General features: G+C 31.4%; 2 protein-coding genes across 15 annotated transcripts in view; both read left to right on the top strand.

Moving 5' to 3' along the window:
• Nucleotides 1-1,914: 1,914 nt before the first annotated feature.
• LOC124423409 (solute carrier family 12 member 8) lies at nucleotides 1,915-6,187 on the top strand. The gene is made up of 10 exons (XM_046961092.1): nucleotides 1,915-2,652; nucleotides 2,724-2,904; nucleotides 2,976-3,121; nucleotides 3,188-3,419; nucleotides 3,527-3,728; nucleotides 3,802-4,036; nucleotides 4,116-4,433; nucleotides 4,515-4,670; nucleotides 4,748-4,926; nucleotides 5,013-6,187. Exons 1-10 carry the CDS (start codon nucleotides 2,464-2,466, stop codon nucleotides 5,170-5,172), a joined length of 1,998 nt encoding a protein of 665 aa, XP_046817048.1. The 5' UTR covers nucleotides 1,915-2,463; the 3' UTR covers nucleotides 5,173-6,187.
• Nucleotides 6,188-9,570: 3,383 nt separating this feature from the next.
• The window catches only part of LOC124423986 (Down syndrome cell adhesion molecule-like protein Dscam2), a 167,263-nt gene continuing 161,644 nt past the window's right edge, over nucleotides 9,571-15,189 (top strand). For 7 of the 14 annotated variants that reach the window (XM_046962419.1, XM_046962423.1, XM_046962425.1 and 4 more), the window contains exon 1: nucleotides 9,778-11,065. The gene's annotated coding sequence lies outside the window, so the exon portion shown is untranslated. Of the gene's footprint in view, nucleotides 9,723-9,777; nucleotides 11,077-15,189 lie in introns of those variants that run through there. The other 7 variants (XM_046962421.1, XM_046962417.1, XM_046962413.1 and 4 more) reach the window with 6 other exon arrangements.

The following is a 15,189-nucleotide window of genomic DNA, read 5'->3' as shown; positions in this document are numbered from 1 at the left end:
ATATTGAATTATTTTTATCGAAAAATGAAAAATTTTGAATCCTTAATCTCTTCCTGAAACGCTATGGAAAAAAGAGCATAAGGTATATTTAAGGATACTTCTTTCATCCTTATGTGCAATGCCAGTGTTCTCCAAATTGTCATTTTCTATTCGTTTCGTAATTTTAAAAAGTCCTAATTTAATGACTCTAATATTAACACTTCGTAGCTATGACTGTAATATAGATCTTGATTTTGTAAGAATGAAATTATAAATTTAATTAAACTTTACAAAAGAAAAAGTGAATAATTTATGATTTGATTTTAATATAAATTAAAACAATATTATGAATATTATTGAATCTTAGAAAAAAAAAATGCGAAAAATTTATTACTCGACTTAAATAATAAAAATGCATAAAATATAAAATAATTCTGTTCGCATAAACTTTACTGTTTTTTTTATAAATACAGTCTATGAAACTGTTAAAAAAGCAAAAAACTTCAAACAAACATTGCTTTTGCTTCGCGATATTTTTATTTTTATTTTTATTTTAGCGATACAAACACTCAATTTCATTGCTTTATGCACAATTGCAATGCTGTTCTAAAACAGAAAAATAAAAGAAAAAATTATTTTTTAGTTATAAGAAAAAATTGTAAAAATTATTTATCAAATGTTTAATATAAAATATACTTTATCTAGACGATAAGTTGTTGCTGCACGATAAATATCCTGCCTTAAAATATAATATATCTTGTAAAATATATTTTGTCTGTGTTGTTACTGCAGGATAAGTATCCTGCCCTAAGACAACAAAGTCCATTTTTGTTAACATTAGATGAAAGTGTACATTTCAAATTGTTTAAGTAATCTTATCCGTTGCGAGAGGGAGTGCTTCGATCTTTACTCATTGAAATCCAAAAGAAAATTCTTTTAATAAAAATCAAAGTGAAAAATTCATTTTTGTTTACGTAAACAGCTAATGACCGCAGGTTCAAATTTTTTACTCTATATAAATATTAATTTAATTCTATTTTATATTTAACGCATATTTCGAGCTATGAAATGTTTAAGCAAATGTACTATTGTTTAAATATTAGTTTACTGTACTTCCTGTATATTATACATCGTTAAAATAATTATGAAATTATTATAAAATTATATATTATTTTTATGATCCTTTAGCATGAACGATTGAACACGTATTTGTTTATTTTTTCTATGGAACCATCAGTCGAAAACTCATTAAAATGTCTGAATGATTTACCATCATGGCTTTTCCATGTGAGCATGACAAAACACGTGTTTCCTTGCATTTGAAATAGATTAGAAAATTTGAGTATCAGTTTACGCATACAAACATGGCAACAATCATCTACTTTACGGAAACAAAATACAAACATTCTAGCGTTTATATGAAAATCAGGAGATAGAAACTTCTTTTCTTTTGCCGTAAAATTCAAAGAGCGTTACTATACGTAACTTTTATTTCACAAAAAATGTCAGAAACAGTATTTATTCCAACAATGAGTCCAGGAGTAATTTTTAACCGATTTTGATGAGCAAGGTCTTATTTTAAAGATAAAGGTTTAAGCGAGAACATAGCTTTTATGGTTTTTTGAAAAAGTTTTTATGTATGAACTATTTTCGAAAAAACACCATTCTTTCAGACGATTTTTTTCAAAGAAAATAAAACTTTTTTAAAATTTCGGAAAAGCTATGTCCTTGCTTGAATCTTCATCTTTAAAATGTAGTCTTATTCATCAAAATTGATGAAGAATTATTGCTGAACTTATTGTTGGCGTAAACCATTATAAAATCAGGAGTGATAAACAGTCTTAAGCAACATGCGAATACTTAGAAATGTCTCAAGTGTGATGTCAGCGTTCATTTTTGAACGGAACACACGGGATTCTAATATATCTACAGTTAGCTCTATAGTCAAACGCAGATTAATATTATAGAAAGCAACATGGTTGCTGTACATTGGAAATACACGTCACCATTTCGCGATATCTTTCACTTGATAGCAGTGATCTAAAATATTGATATAAAAAAGAAGTTATCAAGGATTTTATTTCGAGATGTTATTGTGCATGGAAACAATATTGAAAACTGCGTGTCTTTAGTGAAACATATTTCCTAACCTATAACAAATATGTTGGTGTCTAAATATATTTAAGTTTTTTTATTAGTATTAATGTGTCCAATGTTATGTTATATTTTACTCAATTATATAAAATTCAGCTAGTTGCATATGCCTTAAAATATGCGATATAGAAAGATTTTACTCAACGAATACATCAAATGCATTACTGTTTAAAGTAGTAATAGTTATTACACTGTGATTTAATGGGCAACTTTTTTAATTTATTTAAAAGAGGATTTGACATTGAAAGAAGAGTAGATATTTTTCTTAAATATATTTCAATGAGAATTTTGTGACTGAAATATCTATATTAACTGCTATAATAAGGAATAATGGGACCAAATAACGAAGATCAAGTTTCAAGTAGGGATCCTAACGATGACAGAAATGTTGATTGGTCCAAATATGGTTTACATAATACAGAAATGCAAAGAAATTCACAAAGAAATAATGGAAGTTATGAAGAATTTGGTTCAGAAATGTATCAAACTGGAGCAAATGAATTGTTTGCTCAAGAGTATGTAAGTATCTTAATAGATTATAACAATACCTAATTTTTTTATTTTATTTCTTTAATATTATATATTATCAGAGTGCTGATCCATGGTGGAAATCCAATTTTTTTATATCACAACCGGTATTATTTGGTACTTGGGATGGTGTTTTTACTTCTTGTCTAATCAATATTTTTGGAGTTATTGTATTTTTAAGATCTGGTTGGATAGTTGGTCAAGCTGGAGCTTTAAATGCAGTACTGATCATTTTTTCTACAGGTAATAGTAATAAGACCACATGATTTATAAAGTGTCTTTATATTATATCTTATTGAGCATAATATTTTCAGTTAGTATTGCACTAGTAACTGTATTGTCTGCAGTGGGTATATGTGAACGATGTAGAGTAGAAAGTGGAGGAGTCTACTTTTTGTTATCTCATGTATTAGGATCAAGATTTGGTGGATCCATTGGTCTTCTTTACTGTTTTGGACAGGTGGGAAATAATTAGTGTAATAGTTACTAAGAAATGAAATAGAGTATATTATAAATTTTATTTCAGGCTGTAGGTTGTGCTTTAAACGTTCTAGGATTTGGAGAATCTATGGCAGGTTTAGTTGGTTTAGATTCTGCTTGGGCCCAGAGAGGTTTTGCTTGTGCTGCTGTTATTTTGTTATCTGCGATCAATATAGCAGGTGTAAAGTGGGTCATTAAGTTACAGTTCGTACTTCTTTTAATATTACTCCTTGCTGGGGTAGATTTCATGGTTGGAAGTTTCACACACGAAGATCCCAGTGAGATTATTTGTCAAGTTATAATATAATATATATATATATATATATATATATATATATATATATATATATATCTGACAGATAATATTTATAATTAATTGTTACAGATGCTGGATTTGAGGGATGGTTGTCTGGAAATTTACGAAACAACACTTTTCCTGATTATCAAGATGGTTATAATTGGTTCACAGTTTTTGGTGTCTTTTTTCCTACAGTTACTGGTGTTTTAGCCGGTATTAATATGAGTGGTGATTTGAGGCATCCATCAACTGATATACCACATGGTACATTGGCAGCTTTGGGAACTGGGTAGGAATCGTTGATAAAAAAAAGTGAAATATAATGAATATTAAATTTAATAATATGATGGATCAATTTTCAGAACAGTACTATATCTTTGTTTCTCACTATTCTTGGCAGCAACATGTACTAGGACTGCTCTTCTTACAAATTTTATGATAGCATCAACGGTTTCTGCAATTTCAGTACTTCTTCTTGCTGGTCTTTATGTATCTTCATTTAGTAGTTGTTTAGGTGCAATGTATGGTACACCTCGTGTTCTTCAGTCTATAGCTAGTCAGAATGTTATTCCAGGAATAAGTTGTTTACAAAGAGGAGTAAGTACAATATTGTTATAACGTTTTAAAAGATTTTGCAAATAGAGTGATAACAAATTCATAATACAAATTATTTTAGAGAGGACCAAATAAGGTGCCTATTTATGCTATGTTGGTCGTGGCTGCAGTTACATTAACTTTTATAATTACTGGTCAAATTAATACTCTTGCACCTATTGTAACAATGCCATTCCTTCTAACATACGCGTGTTTAGATTACGCTTATTTTGCACTTGCTCAAACTTTTGATATTCGATATATGAGAGAACAAAGATTCAGAACGCAATCTCCGACATTTGATCGTAATTATGGTTCTGCTAGTAGGAATAATTCTTTAACGGAAATAGATAATGACTTAGATAGTTTATTTCCTGAGAGAATAAGGCATAAAAATTTGGTGAGTGTGTCTATGTTTATCTAAAATACGTTTATTATAAAGTAATAAACTTGATAAAAAACGAAATATTTTATATAATAGAGAAGCTCTAGCATTTCTGAAAACAATGGATATGTAGATTCATCGCCGAGTTTAGAAGAAAACAGTACAAGTTCTATCGAACGAAAAGTTCATATACATAATAAATTGGGGAATTGGTATAGTCCTTTGTGTAATAGATGGTTTTCACTCTTAGGTGTAAGTATTCTGCAAAAAATTATACGTATTAGATATATTATAAAACACTATACATTAGCCTTTAATGAATCTTACAGTGTTTGGTAAAATTATTCATCATGTTTCTGGTTCATTGGGGTTATGCTATCGCAAACATTGTTGTCGTTTTCCTTGTATGGAGTTATGTAGGTCATGCTAATCCGGCCGTAAAGCCTGGAGTTTCTGCTGAGTTTCAATTCTTCAAATGGTTAAGAACTTCATTGTTAAGACTTATGGGGTAATTAAGCGACTCGTAATTAATTCGTAATATTTCCTATTGTTGGAAATCTAATTGCATTTTGTAAATCTGTTTCTTCGTTATAGGAGAAAGGTTTATGATTATGAACAAATCGTTGTAACACCTGTACCACCGGGTGTTGAAATTTGTTCTGCACAATTGAACGAAGAAAATGAGGATTTTGCTGGAAGACGACGATATCATCAAACGGCTACAGTTACAGGTCAATACGTAAACGTCGATTAGATTTCAATTTATGGAATTTTTCTTTGATACGTATGATTATAACTGATATGTATAATAAGATACACAATCTAATTGACGTTATGTAGAGATTTTTAATATATTCATAATTTTTGTTTAATACCTAGGAACAAAGCTATATAACATCAGAAATCTGTGTTGTGTGTTTGTATCGTATATATATAATTTTACGTTACTCTTCTTGTTTATATTTTCATCGTCGTAATTCGTGTTAGATGCACACATACAACTAGTCGAATTAAAAATATATTATGTCCGCTTAAAAATATGTTTTAAAGCGTAAAATGCATTGATCGTTGATTAGTCTTATTTTGCGAAAAAACATTATAAAAGTATCATTTTCAGTGGTACATTCAATGAGTATGGAAAAATAATATAAGATTTGATATACGTAGTTAAAGGATGGAAGGTTTCTAATCGGAATTGCAAAAATCTTTAATGATAATAACAATCTGAATAAATTATCAATTAATCGCTTCATAAACTTAATCTAAAATTAAAAACTATTAATGGATCAAAATGAAGTTAGAATTTTAAAAAAATCTATAATAGTACAATAGTCTCACGATATTCAAAACGTGAGATGTTACCAATAACTGAGGACATATAACTCTAATATATCTAATAGCTTAAATTAGAATAAATTACACGCACAAAGGATATACGATGCTGCCAGAATTATTAATGCATTTAATGTGGATTGCAACTAACGTTTTCATCTTTCGATGAGTTGTTTTAGAATTTATCCCAGCTTTAGAATGAGATTATATTTATTCTTTTATATTAAATATAAAAGATGATTATTATTAATCATAGATTAGAGTCGTTTGTATATAAGCAAACGTAAAAATTTGTACTAATTGTAAGTATTCAAATAAGTGCTCTGTAAATAACGATTAATAATATATTTATATATTATTTAACATTTTTATAAATGTCAGAAGAGTGATGAAAGGTACAATCAAGATAAATACATTTGAAGAAAAAAATCAATAAATACTTTTCTATTATCTATCTTTCGTTTATTAGGATAGAGAAATTGATTTTTTTTTGTGCATTTTTTCACATTACTTCACGTATTGTTTCAATGAATATAGAATTCTTTTTTTTTTCTTTTTAATTAAAGGACCTTTTTGATTAAATGTTCCTAGTTCTTATGTACTGAAGTCGCCTCTAAAATATTTCCCCATTTATTCTGGAACATATTATATATACGTACGACTTATTTAATTACATTGTATCGCGTTATTGGATTTATTTCATCGATATATTTCAAATGGAATTATGTGCTATACGTAATAGATGGCATTATTTGATAAAAAATAATTTAATTATTAAAATTTGTCGGTTAAAATAAAATAATAAATTTGAAGTTCCACGAATATATGCATGCACGAAAATAATTGTAACACATGATATCTAATAGTATAGGCTGTTCATCACCGCTAATTTTATAACAGTTTACGCCAACAATGGGTCCACGCGTAATTCTTAATCGATTTTTATGAACAAGATCTCGTTTTAAAGATGAAGGTTTAAACGAGGAGATGATTTTTTCGAGTTTTTAAAAAAGTTTTATTTACTTTGAAAAAAATCGTATAAAAATGTAGTGTTTTCTTTCAAGAATAATTTATGCCTAAAAATAAAGTTTTTAAAAAAATATGAAGAAATGATTTTCACGTTCAAAATCGGTTAAGAATTACGTCTGGATTCATTCGTGATGTAAATGCTATTTTCGATATTTTTCGTGACAAATAAGTATCGTATAGTGGCGCCCTTTGAAATTTGAGATGAAAGAGAAAATCATATCCCCACTATTAATTTTCATATGTAAGCTTGATTGCTATAACTTTTTTTTTCTTTTGTGAAATAGACGATTGTCTGCCTGTCGTGTACGTAAATTTATGTTCAGATTATCTGATCCATTACGAATGCGAAAAATTCGAGAAACAAACGGAGAAGTAATGATAAATCATTCGGGAATTTTAATGAGCTTTGGATAGACGATTCTATGGCAAAAATAAAGAAATATGTTTCCATTCGTTCACGTTAATAAGTCTTAATTCCTGAGTTTTTCAAATTTTAGAAAAATTTGTAGTTCCCTTTATATTTTATATACTAACGATATAAAAGTTTCAAAAGCAACGTTTAATAGAATAACAAAAAGCATGTAGATTGATATAAATGCAGAAAATTCTGGTTTCGAAGTAGGTGATACAGTCAATTTTCTATTTTTCTTTTCTTTTTTTTTTACATATATTTTTTGTATAAATGTATACATATTACTCTATGTATATATTATATATTATTTTAATAAAAGTTGAAACATGAGTTCGTTTTTATATTATCTGAGATAGAACTTATAGCGTTGCTTTTTTATATATGATATTTTTTTTCTCCTTTAGTAGTTCATTTTATATTATTTTTATTATTACTACTACTACTACTGCTATTACTACTACTACTAATAATAATATATAATATCAAAATATAATAATAAGAATAGTGATAAGATGAAAAGATACACATATATTATATAAAATAATATTTGATATATAAATATTCTCTAATTATTATTCTTTACAAAATATTCGATAAAATTTTATTTTTTTTTGTCGCAAATTTATATAATAGTTATTATGTGGATTAATTATATTCATTTATTATTTATAGATTTATATCATAAAGTAGATGTGTATCGATGCTGTGTCGTATTTAATATCTATTATTGCAAGAGGTACACTACTATCAAAAAAGAATATAAATCTGAGGGACTGAAAAGTATGAGTTCATAGCCTACTGATAACACTTGCTCAAATCTACACCAACTCGGTTGTTATATTACGCGTGATAGAGCTATAACTTACACAAATTTATACTGATACGATAGGCGCATGATGAAGGTGGTGTTCCTTGCTTGCGCTTGTAGTTCATATTTTGTCCATACTTGTCGCTAAAGTCACACACACTTAAAGCGAAAGGTGATGAACACTCTTAAAGGAAAAAAAAAAGATAAAAGATCTTGTGAGAGATCGCAGAATGTTGAATGAGTGCATTTAAAGTATACTTTTTGTGCAAATATCTTACTTAAAGTAAGATATTTTAAGTAAGAAATATTTTAAGTAAGAAATATCTTACCATATCTACGTTACCAATTATTCCGTATTCTGATGCTATAAAATATTTTAATACAATCACGTAAGAGGCTCGTACATATGAGAGAGTTAATCACCTTGGACAACCATAAGATCAGTTCCCTATCTTGGAAGTTTCTGATGCATTTACTGACGTAAACTTATACACGTTTACGTTGCATTTCGAATTGATTTTAAATTGATGACAAAATCATTATTTTGTCTTGCTCCATTTTGAAATTCTTTTTTCCATAGATCGAATGGATTTTAAATATCGAAGATTAACAAGTTGTATTAGCAATCATTAATTGAAATAATAAAAAGGATATAAAATGAATGTGTATATATGATATGTACATAGATAATGTAACATAGTGATATTAAATCGATCGATGACCACGATACGTTTGACGAATATTTATATTATCTCATTATTCAAGTTTGTTTGACGTTCGATGAAATGCTATTTGTTGTTTGATATCGACAATAAACAATACGACAGATTAAATATTTATAATCCGTTATGGCTTCGATCTATCATGGCTACGACTGCCGCGTATATCTGCGTCAAATTTTCTCTAATTAATATTGGACGTCAATAGATATTTAGGTACTTAGAGCACGCTAATCAACTGATATCGACGTAATCGAATCGTCATTATCACCTCGTTGTTCAAAGGATAGTCACTTAAAAATTATGTGGAAATTACCGATCAATAAAGTAGAGGGAGAAAGAGAGATAAAGAGAAAAAGAGAAAGAGAGGGAGAGAGAGAGAGCAAGAAAGAGAGAGAGATCTTCACTATAAAATCAAAGATCGGATAGATTTGTTTTAATGAGACGACAAGCTATCGTGCACTTTCGTTCCTTTTCTGTTCGTTAATAAGAAGAGCAAACGGACGTGTCGACTAGCCGCAACAGGATTTTCTCTCCTATTTCCCATGACATAAGAAGAAAGCACTTCATTAATATACGGTATCTTCGTACGTGTACGCTTAGGTGTCATAGCGGCTCGAAAGAGAGAGAAAGATATAGAGATTTGAAATAAAAAGATAGATAAATAGATAGAGAGAGAGAGAGAGAGAGAGAGAAAGATTTGTAGTAGTGGGAGACGGTATATAGGGGATGGTGACGGTTTCGAGTGGTAGGTGGAGGTTCCAAATGGAGGGGGTAGTTTTCACCGGCGAAAGGTGGTGGAAGAGAGAGAGACAGAGATAGAATGTATAGCGGTGGGGTTGGATGCCCGGTGTGGGATCTAGTCGGATGCCGGATTCGCAGTGGAAACTTCAGTACGCGACCAGCCACCGACGTGTGTTACGGTCGGAGCTCCAGCGGAAGCTGCGAGGGCTGCTTATCTGTCTTTCTCCCTCTATCTCCTCTATCTCTTTATTTTTTCATCGGTGAGAGAAAAATAGCACTTGATATATTTTATTTTATTTTATTTTATTTTTTCCGTTACTTCTATTTTCTTTTCTTTTTTTTCGTAAACGATGACGACTATTTCCTTTTTCTCTCTTTGTCTGTCAATCTCTCTCTTTGTCTTTTTGTCTATCTATTTCTTTTTCTCACCTTTATCTGTATCATCATCGTAACGCGTCGATCATCGACTTAACAAACGAAAAGGGTGATCTTCGAAAGATCGATGGAAACCGATGCGACGAGAACGTTCTTCGTGATGTCATCAATGAATTTTTAGTGGATTCTTTCTCTTTCTCTCTCTCTCTCTCTCTCTTTCTCTCTCTTTTTCTTTCTTTCTTATTGTCTTTAGAAAAAGTCAAGCTTCGAAAGGAGGGTAGTATAGTGAGCCCTCGAACCACGTGGCTGCGGCTCAAAGTTAGTGCGTTAAAATAGAGAATTTGAATCTTCGTCTCTTCATGATATTTTTTTTAATGATACTGCACGGACGAAAGTATAGGAATTCGTGACGTGTGAAAATTTTTCATGAAAAAGTTACGCTTGTTATTTATATTGTCTAAGATTTAATCGACGTTTGGGAGATGCTCGTCGATATTCCGTCGTTCGATTATTAAAAACGATTCTTTTCGCGAAAGATTCATGTGATTAATGGGTTACAGTGTTTCCATCCCTACTCCTTTCTCTCCCATATCTTTTGGTCGAACACAATGACACAGCACGAAGCCTCGTCGAACGGGAATAATAGAATCGTCGATTCGCTTTCTTCTTTCTTTTTTTTTATTTCCTCATTTCTCGTAAATAAAAAGAAAAAAATAAAAAAAATGGAGGGTTAAAGGGTGGGCCATGCCGGTATAGGAAAAAAAGAATCTCGTTAATCTCGCGAAGGAAAATATCGTTTCGCAAAGAGTCGCAGTAACGAGGTGCCGTGTAATCAATATCGCGTCGATATTCTTTTTTTAGAACATTTAAGAGGTCGTCGTTCGCATAACATGTTTCACTTATAATATATTTTGCGTCAGCGAATGAACGAAGAGAAAGAGAGAAAGGGACATTTGGGAGAAGTGTAAAAAAGGAAAATAAAAAAAGAATAAACTTGTCGATCTCTCGAAGTATGGGAAAAAAGATTTAAATTTTGGCGGGACTCGTAGATAGGAGAACGCGTTTGCTCGAGAGAGAATCGAAGGTGCCCGCCGTGTGTGGAGATTATTCGAAACTCCTCGGATAAGAACGCGAGGAACGCGCCGTTACGGGACTTTGTTCGATGGTGGTAGTGTACTCTTGGTGGTGTGATGGTGCCGGTTTGCGGTAGAACGCTTAACCGATGTTGGTGAGCCCATGGTATTGCTAGAGAAGTGTAAAAGTGGTAGTGGTAGTAAGCTTGTTAGAAATAGTGCATCATTGATAATAATAATAATAATAATAATAATAATAATAATAATAATAATAATAATAATAATAATAATAATAATAACAATAATAATAACAATAGTAATAGTAGTAACAATAGTAACAATAGTAATAATAGTAATAGTAGTAGTAGTAATAATAGTAATAATAGTAGTAGTAATAATAGTACTAGTAATAGTAATAGTAATAATAATAGCCATAGTAGTAGTAGTAGTAGTAGTAGTAGTAGTAGTAGTAGTAGTAGTAGTAGTAGTAGTAGTAATAGAAGTAGTAGTAGTAGTAGTAATAATAATAGTAGTAAGAGCCACGACACTGTCAGGCGAGTTCATGAATGAACGACCACTTCGCGCTTTCACGCGCGAACGCTAATGGCTGTTCTTTCTAAAGATGATGATGCAACGCGATCTATTCTCCTTGTATTCAAATTAATCGTCAATCATCCGTGACGTGAATTAGTGTCAATGATGATCCAAGAAAAAGACATGACGTTCCTTTTTTTCTTCACGTCGTTATTACGTTTTCTTTTTTTTTTTCTTTCTTTCTTTCAACTATACTCATGACCGAACGAGAACAATTCATTTTAGACACGCAAATATCGAGTTAGGTGAGAAAGATTAATACGAAGGAACTATGTGTGTGTATGTAGATATCACTAATCGATTCAAATTTTAGTAACAAAGCGGGAAAAGTTATGGGCAACGAATTTCTATGGGACTTTCTTATATATAGGCTTCATCGTTCTTGAGGATTGCTATAATAAATTTTTACATCGATAATAAAATCACGAGATATAGAATTTATATGTGCATTCGGTTGGACATGCCTCGTCGAGATAATAACGTGCACTCGTCGTCTTTGGGCAAGATCGTAAACTCGCTTCTGGATCATGCACATTTCATGTTGCGTCGGTTATGACGGTGCCGAAATTGTGACGATACGTATATTCCTTTATCGTTTTCTGACCTTTCCACGGAATAAGAAATTGCGATTGTCGAGATAATTTTTGGACGTTATAAAAAAAGAAGAAGAATATCAATTGAGGAAAGAATTAGACAACAATAACAACAAAAAAGAAAATAAAAGGGAGAAAAGATATGAAATTGCAATTATGATAAATTTAAAAACGCGGTTAAGGTTTATCTATTTAACATATGCGTATAAATACAATGAATCATTCGGTGAACGGTCGCGCTAGATGCCGACAATTTTAGATGTTAAATCTGAGTTAATATCGCAAGGCATTATGGTAATAATGACGAATGGCCCAATTAACTGTTGTACCTAGTTAACTCCGCTTTATGGCAGCCCATCATTCTTTGTTTTTAATGATCGCATAATAGTAATATAGTGATAAGTTATGTCACTTTGAAAAGTGCCACGATTCCACGGTCCGTTAATAACTTAATCTCGACAGTAATGTTCTAGATTCGTTATTAGAAACAGCGGAGACCTGGGGAAACGGTGCGTTGTAATTTGGAAAAAAGAAAAACACAATACAAAGAGAATGATTTTGAAAGTAAAAATCATTGTAAATAGTAATTCAATGTAGTTCACCGACTAACTCTTGCTTTTAATCAACGCCGACGCATTACCACTCGTAACTTTTGAAAACTTTTAATTCATCTCGACTTTATTTAACTCTGATTCCTGGAACATGGAAGGCCGGACACCGATTGACGCCAGGTCATAACTATTCTTCCTTTTTTTTCTTTGCATCCTATTACTCTCCCCCCTCTTTCTCTTTCTCTTTATCTCTCTTCTCTTTCTCTTTCTCCCTTCTTATTCCTTTCTCTGTTTAGTCCTGTTCGTTCCACAAATCCAAGCTGACAAAGAGAGGGAACAAAAGTTTTTTCGAGCTCTCCTCGAAACAATGGCCTTCTACTTGCCTTTTTGGAAATATTTCCACTTATTCACCCTCGTCACATGGTATCCTCTTTTTTCTTTTTAACCCTCTGCCGATGCGTTGGAAGTACCGACTACTGGCTTGAAGGGAATCTCTCTTTCTCTCTCTTTCTTTTCGTGTCTCTGAACTCCCCCTCTTCTTTCTGTCTCCCTCTTCCCTTCTAAGAGAGTTCATCCCTATCGAATGTATACTCGAGTAGTACTCGCTGCTGGATGGCGTCGATGAGAAAAGAAGGAAAAAAAAGATAGTAACACCCATCCTGGTTGACTTTGGCTTCACCTGAGTGCACCTGCACAACGATTTTCTTTCTCTTCCTCTTTGGATTTATTCTCTTTGAATACACTCCTGAATGAAGATGTTCCACAAGCTTATTAGAATTTTTCGTTTGAGATATTCGTTTAATTGATGCTGTACTTTCGCCACAGGGAGACAAATGAATAAATAGATAGATAGATAGATAGATAGATAGATAGATAGATAGATAGATAGATAGAGAGAGAGAGAGAGAGAGAGAGAGAGAGACGGAAGAAAAAGTAAAAGAACGAGAACAAGATAGAAAGAGAGACAGAGAGACAGAGAACGTCTCTCCATTATCGTAATTAATACCATTACAATTAACGCGTTGGGAAGGGTAGTTCGTTCGCGGAATGAGCTTGGATTCCTTTTACGGCGCTTTTATCGTATCTAAGCGGCTTTTCCAAGTTATGTATGTGCGTGTTTTATATATATATATATATATACACACACCGTCCAGTGTAAAAAAGTTCTTTCGAAAAAGTCTTGAATTTCTTGAGTCTACGTAGGGACGCGTCGTTTGTTTGTTGTCTCGTTTTATCCTCTTTTTTTTTTTGTAAATTTCTTTTTTTCGTCGTCGTCGTCGTCGTTTATCGTCGACGATGGATTTTTTAAGATTCGTGTAGTCCGTTTTTTGTTATTAAGATTACTCTTTCTCTTTCACGAAATTGAGATGAGATTAATTTTACAATTTTAAGTGTTTCGTCCTCTCTCTCTCTCTCTATTTGTTTTTTTCTCTATTTCTCTATATATCTCATATTCTCGTCTTTTCAATTGTCTCCCTTTTTCTCGATATTTATGCGCGATGAAAGGAGGAACGGGGTTTTGTGCTTGTACATAAAAAGAAAAACAGGCAAAAGAAGAAAAAAGGAAGAAAAAAGAAAAAAGAAAAAAGAAATAAAAAGAGGGAAACAAAAAAGAAACATTCCATTTCGAGCGTAGTAATCTACCTAGCCGAGAAGAAAATCGGACGGTAGTGAGACTCGCCACGAGGGAAACCTTTTCACGTGGATTGAATAACGTTAAAACGCACGGAACGACGACTTTAACGTTTACATCGTCGGATAATGAAGTCATCGTAAGAAATGAAAGACCCCGATAAACAAAGCTTTTCGTGGCTTACTCGTTATTAAATATATTATAAATTTCAGAATTTTTTTTTCTTATTCATTTTCTATCTAATAATAAATCTTAGGGTGTTCTAATTTCATGAAATCCATTATCGATCGAAAATAAATTATTTCAATGTACAATGAATTATGAGAAAGAAAATCATTATTTATCGGACAGCGAAATATTCTCTTGATATGGTCTATTATCGAATGTTGATTTTGTTTGATCTAATTTATGTAAATAAGCCAAAGGAGATGTATTTAAGAACGTTTTCTCCTTATATTAAATTTTTACAATCTTTTTCGAGAAATTCTTTTCTTTCGATCTTATGGCCAACCATATATATTTGGTATGCAATGAAATATCACTACGGAATATTAAATTATATTTTTCCTTTTATATATCGAATTTAGATCGAGGACGATGAATATTACACAGTTGTTGGTTTCATTTCACGAATACCTAGATATATACATGTGTATTTTGTGCATATGTACATGTAGACAAGCTTTGATCGTAGTACATAAAATTACATCCAAGCCTTACCAAAAGCAATAAAATGAATTTCATTAAACTGTATACGGTACACCATTTTGAAACGGTCGAATGTGCTAAATAAATTCACAAACGTACATATATACGTATACTCACACGTACATATGTATGTACAAGTCGTTTCCGTGTATGGTTCTTTAATTTAAAGAAATCTCGTAATGTACCTTGGCGTGTAGCGT

Source organism: Vespa crabro, chromosome 4 (assembly GCF_910589235.1).
Source record: "Vespa crabro chromosome 4, iyVesCrab1.2, whole genome shotgun sequence".
Lineage (NCBI taxonomy): Eukaryota > Metazoa > Arthropoda > Insecta > Hymenoptera > Vespidae > Vespa > Vespa crabro.
The sequence above is the reverse complement of the archived record's forward strand: the minus strand, read 5'-3'. Positions and strand labels throughout refer to the sequence as shown.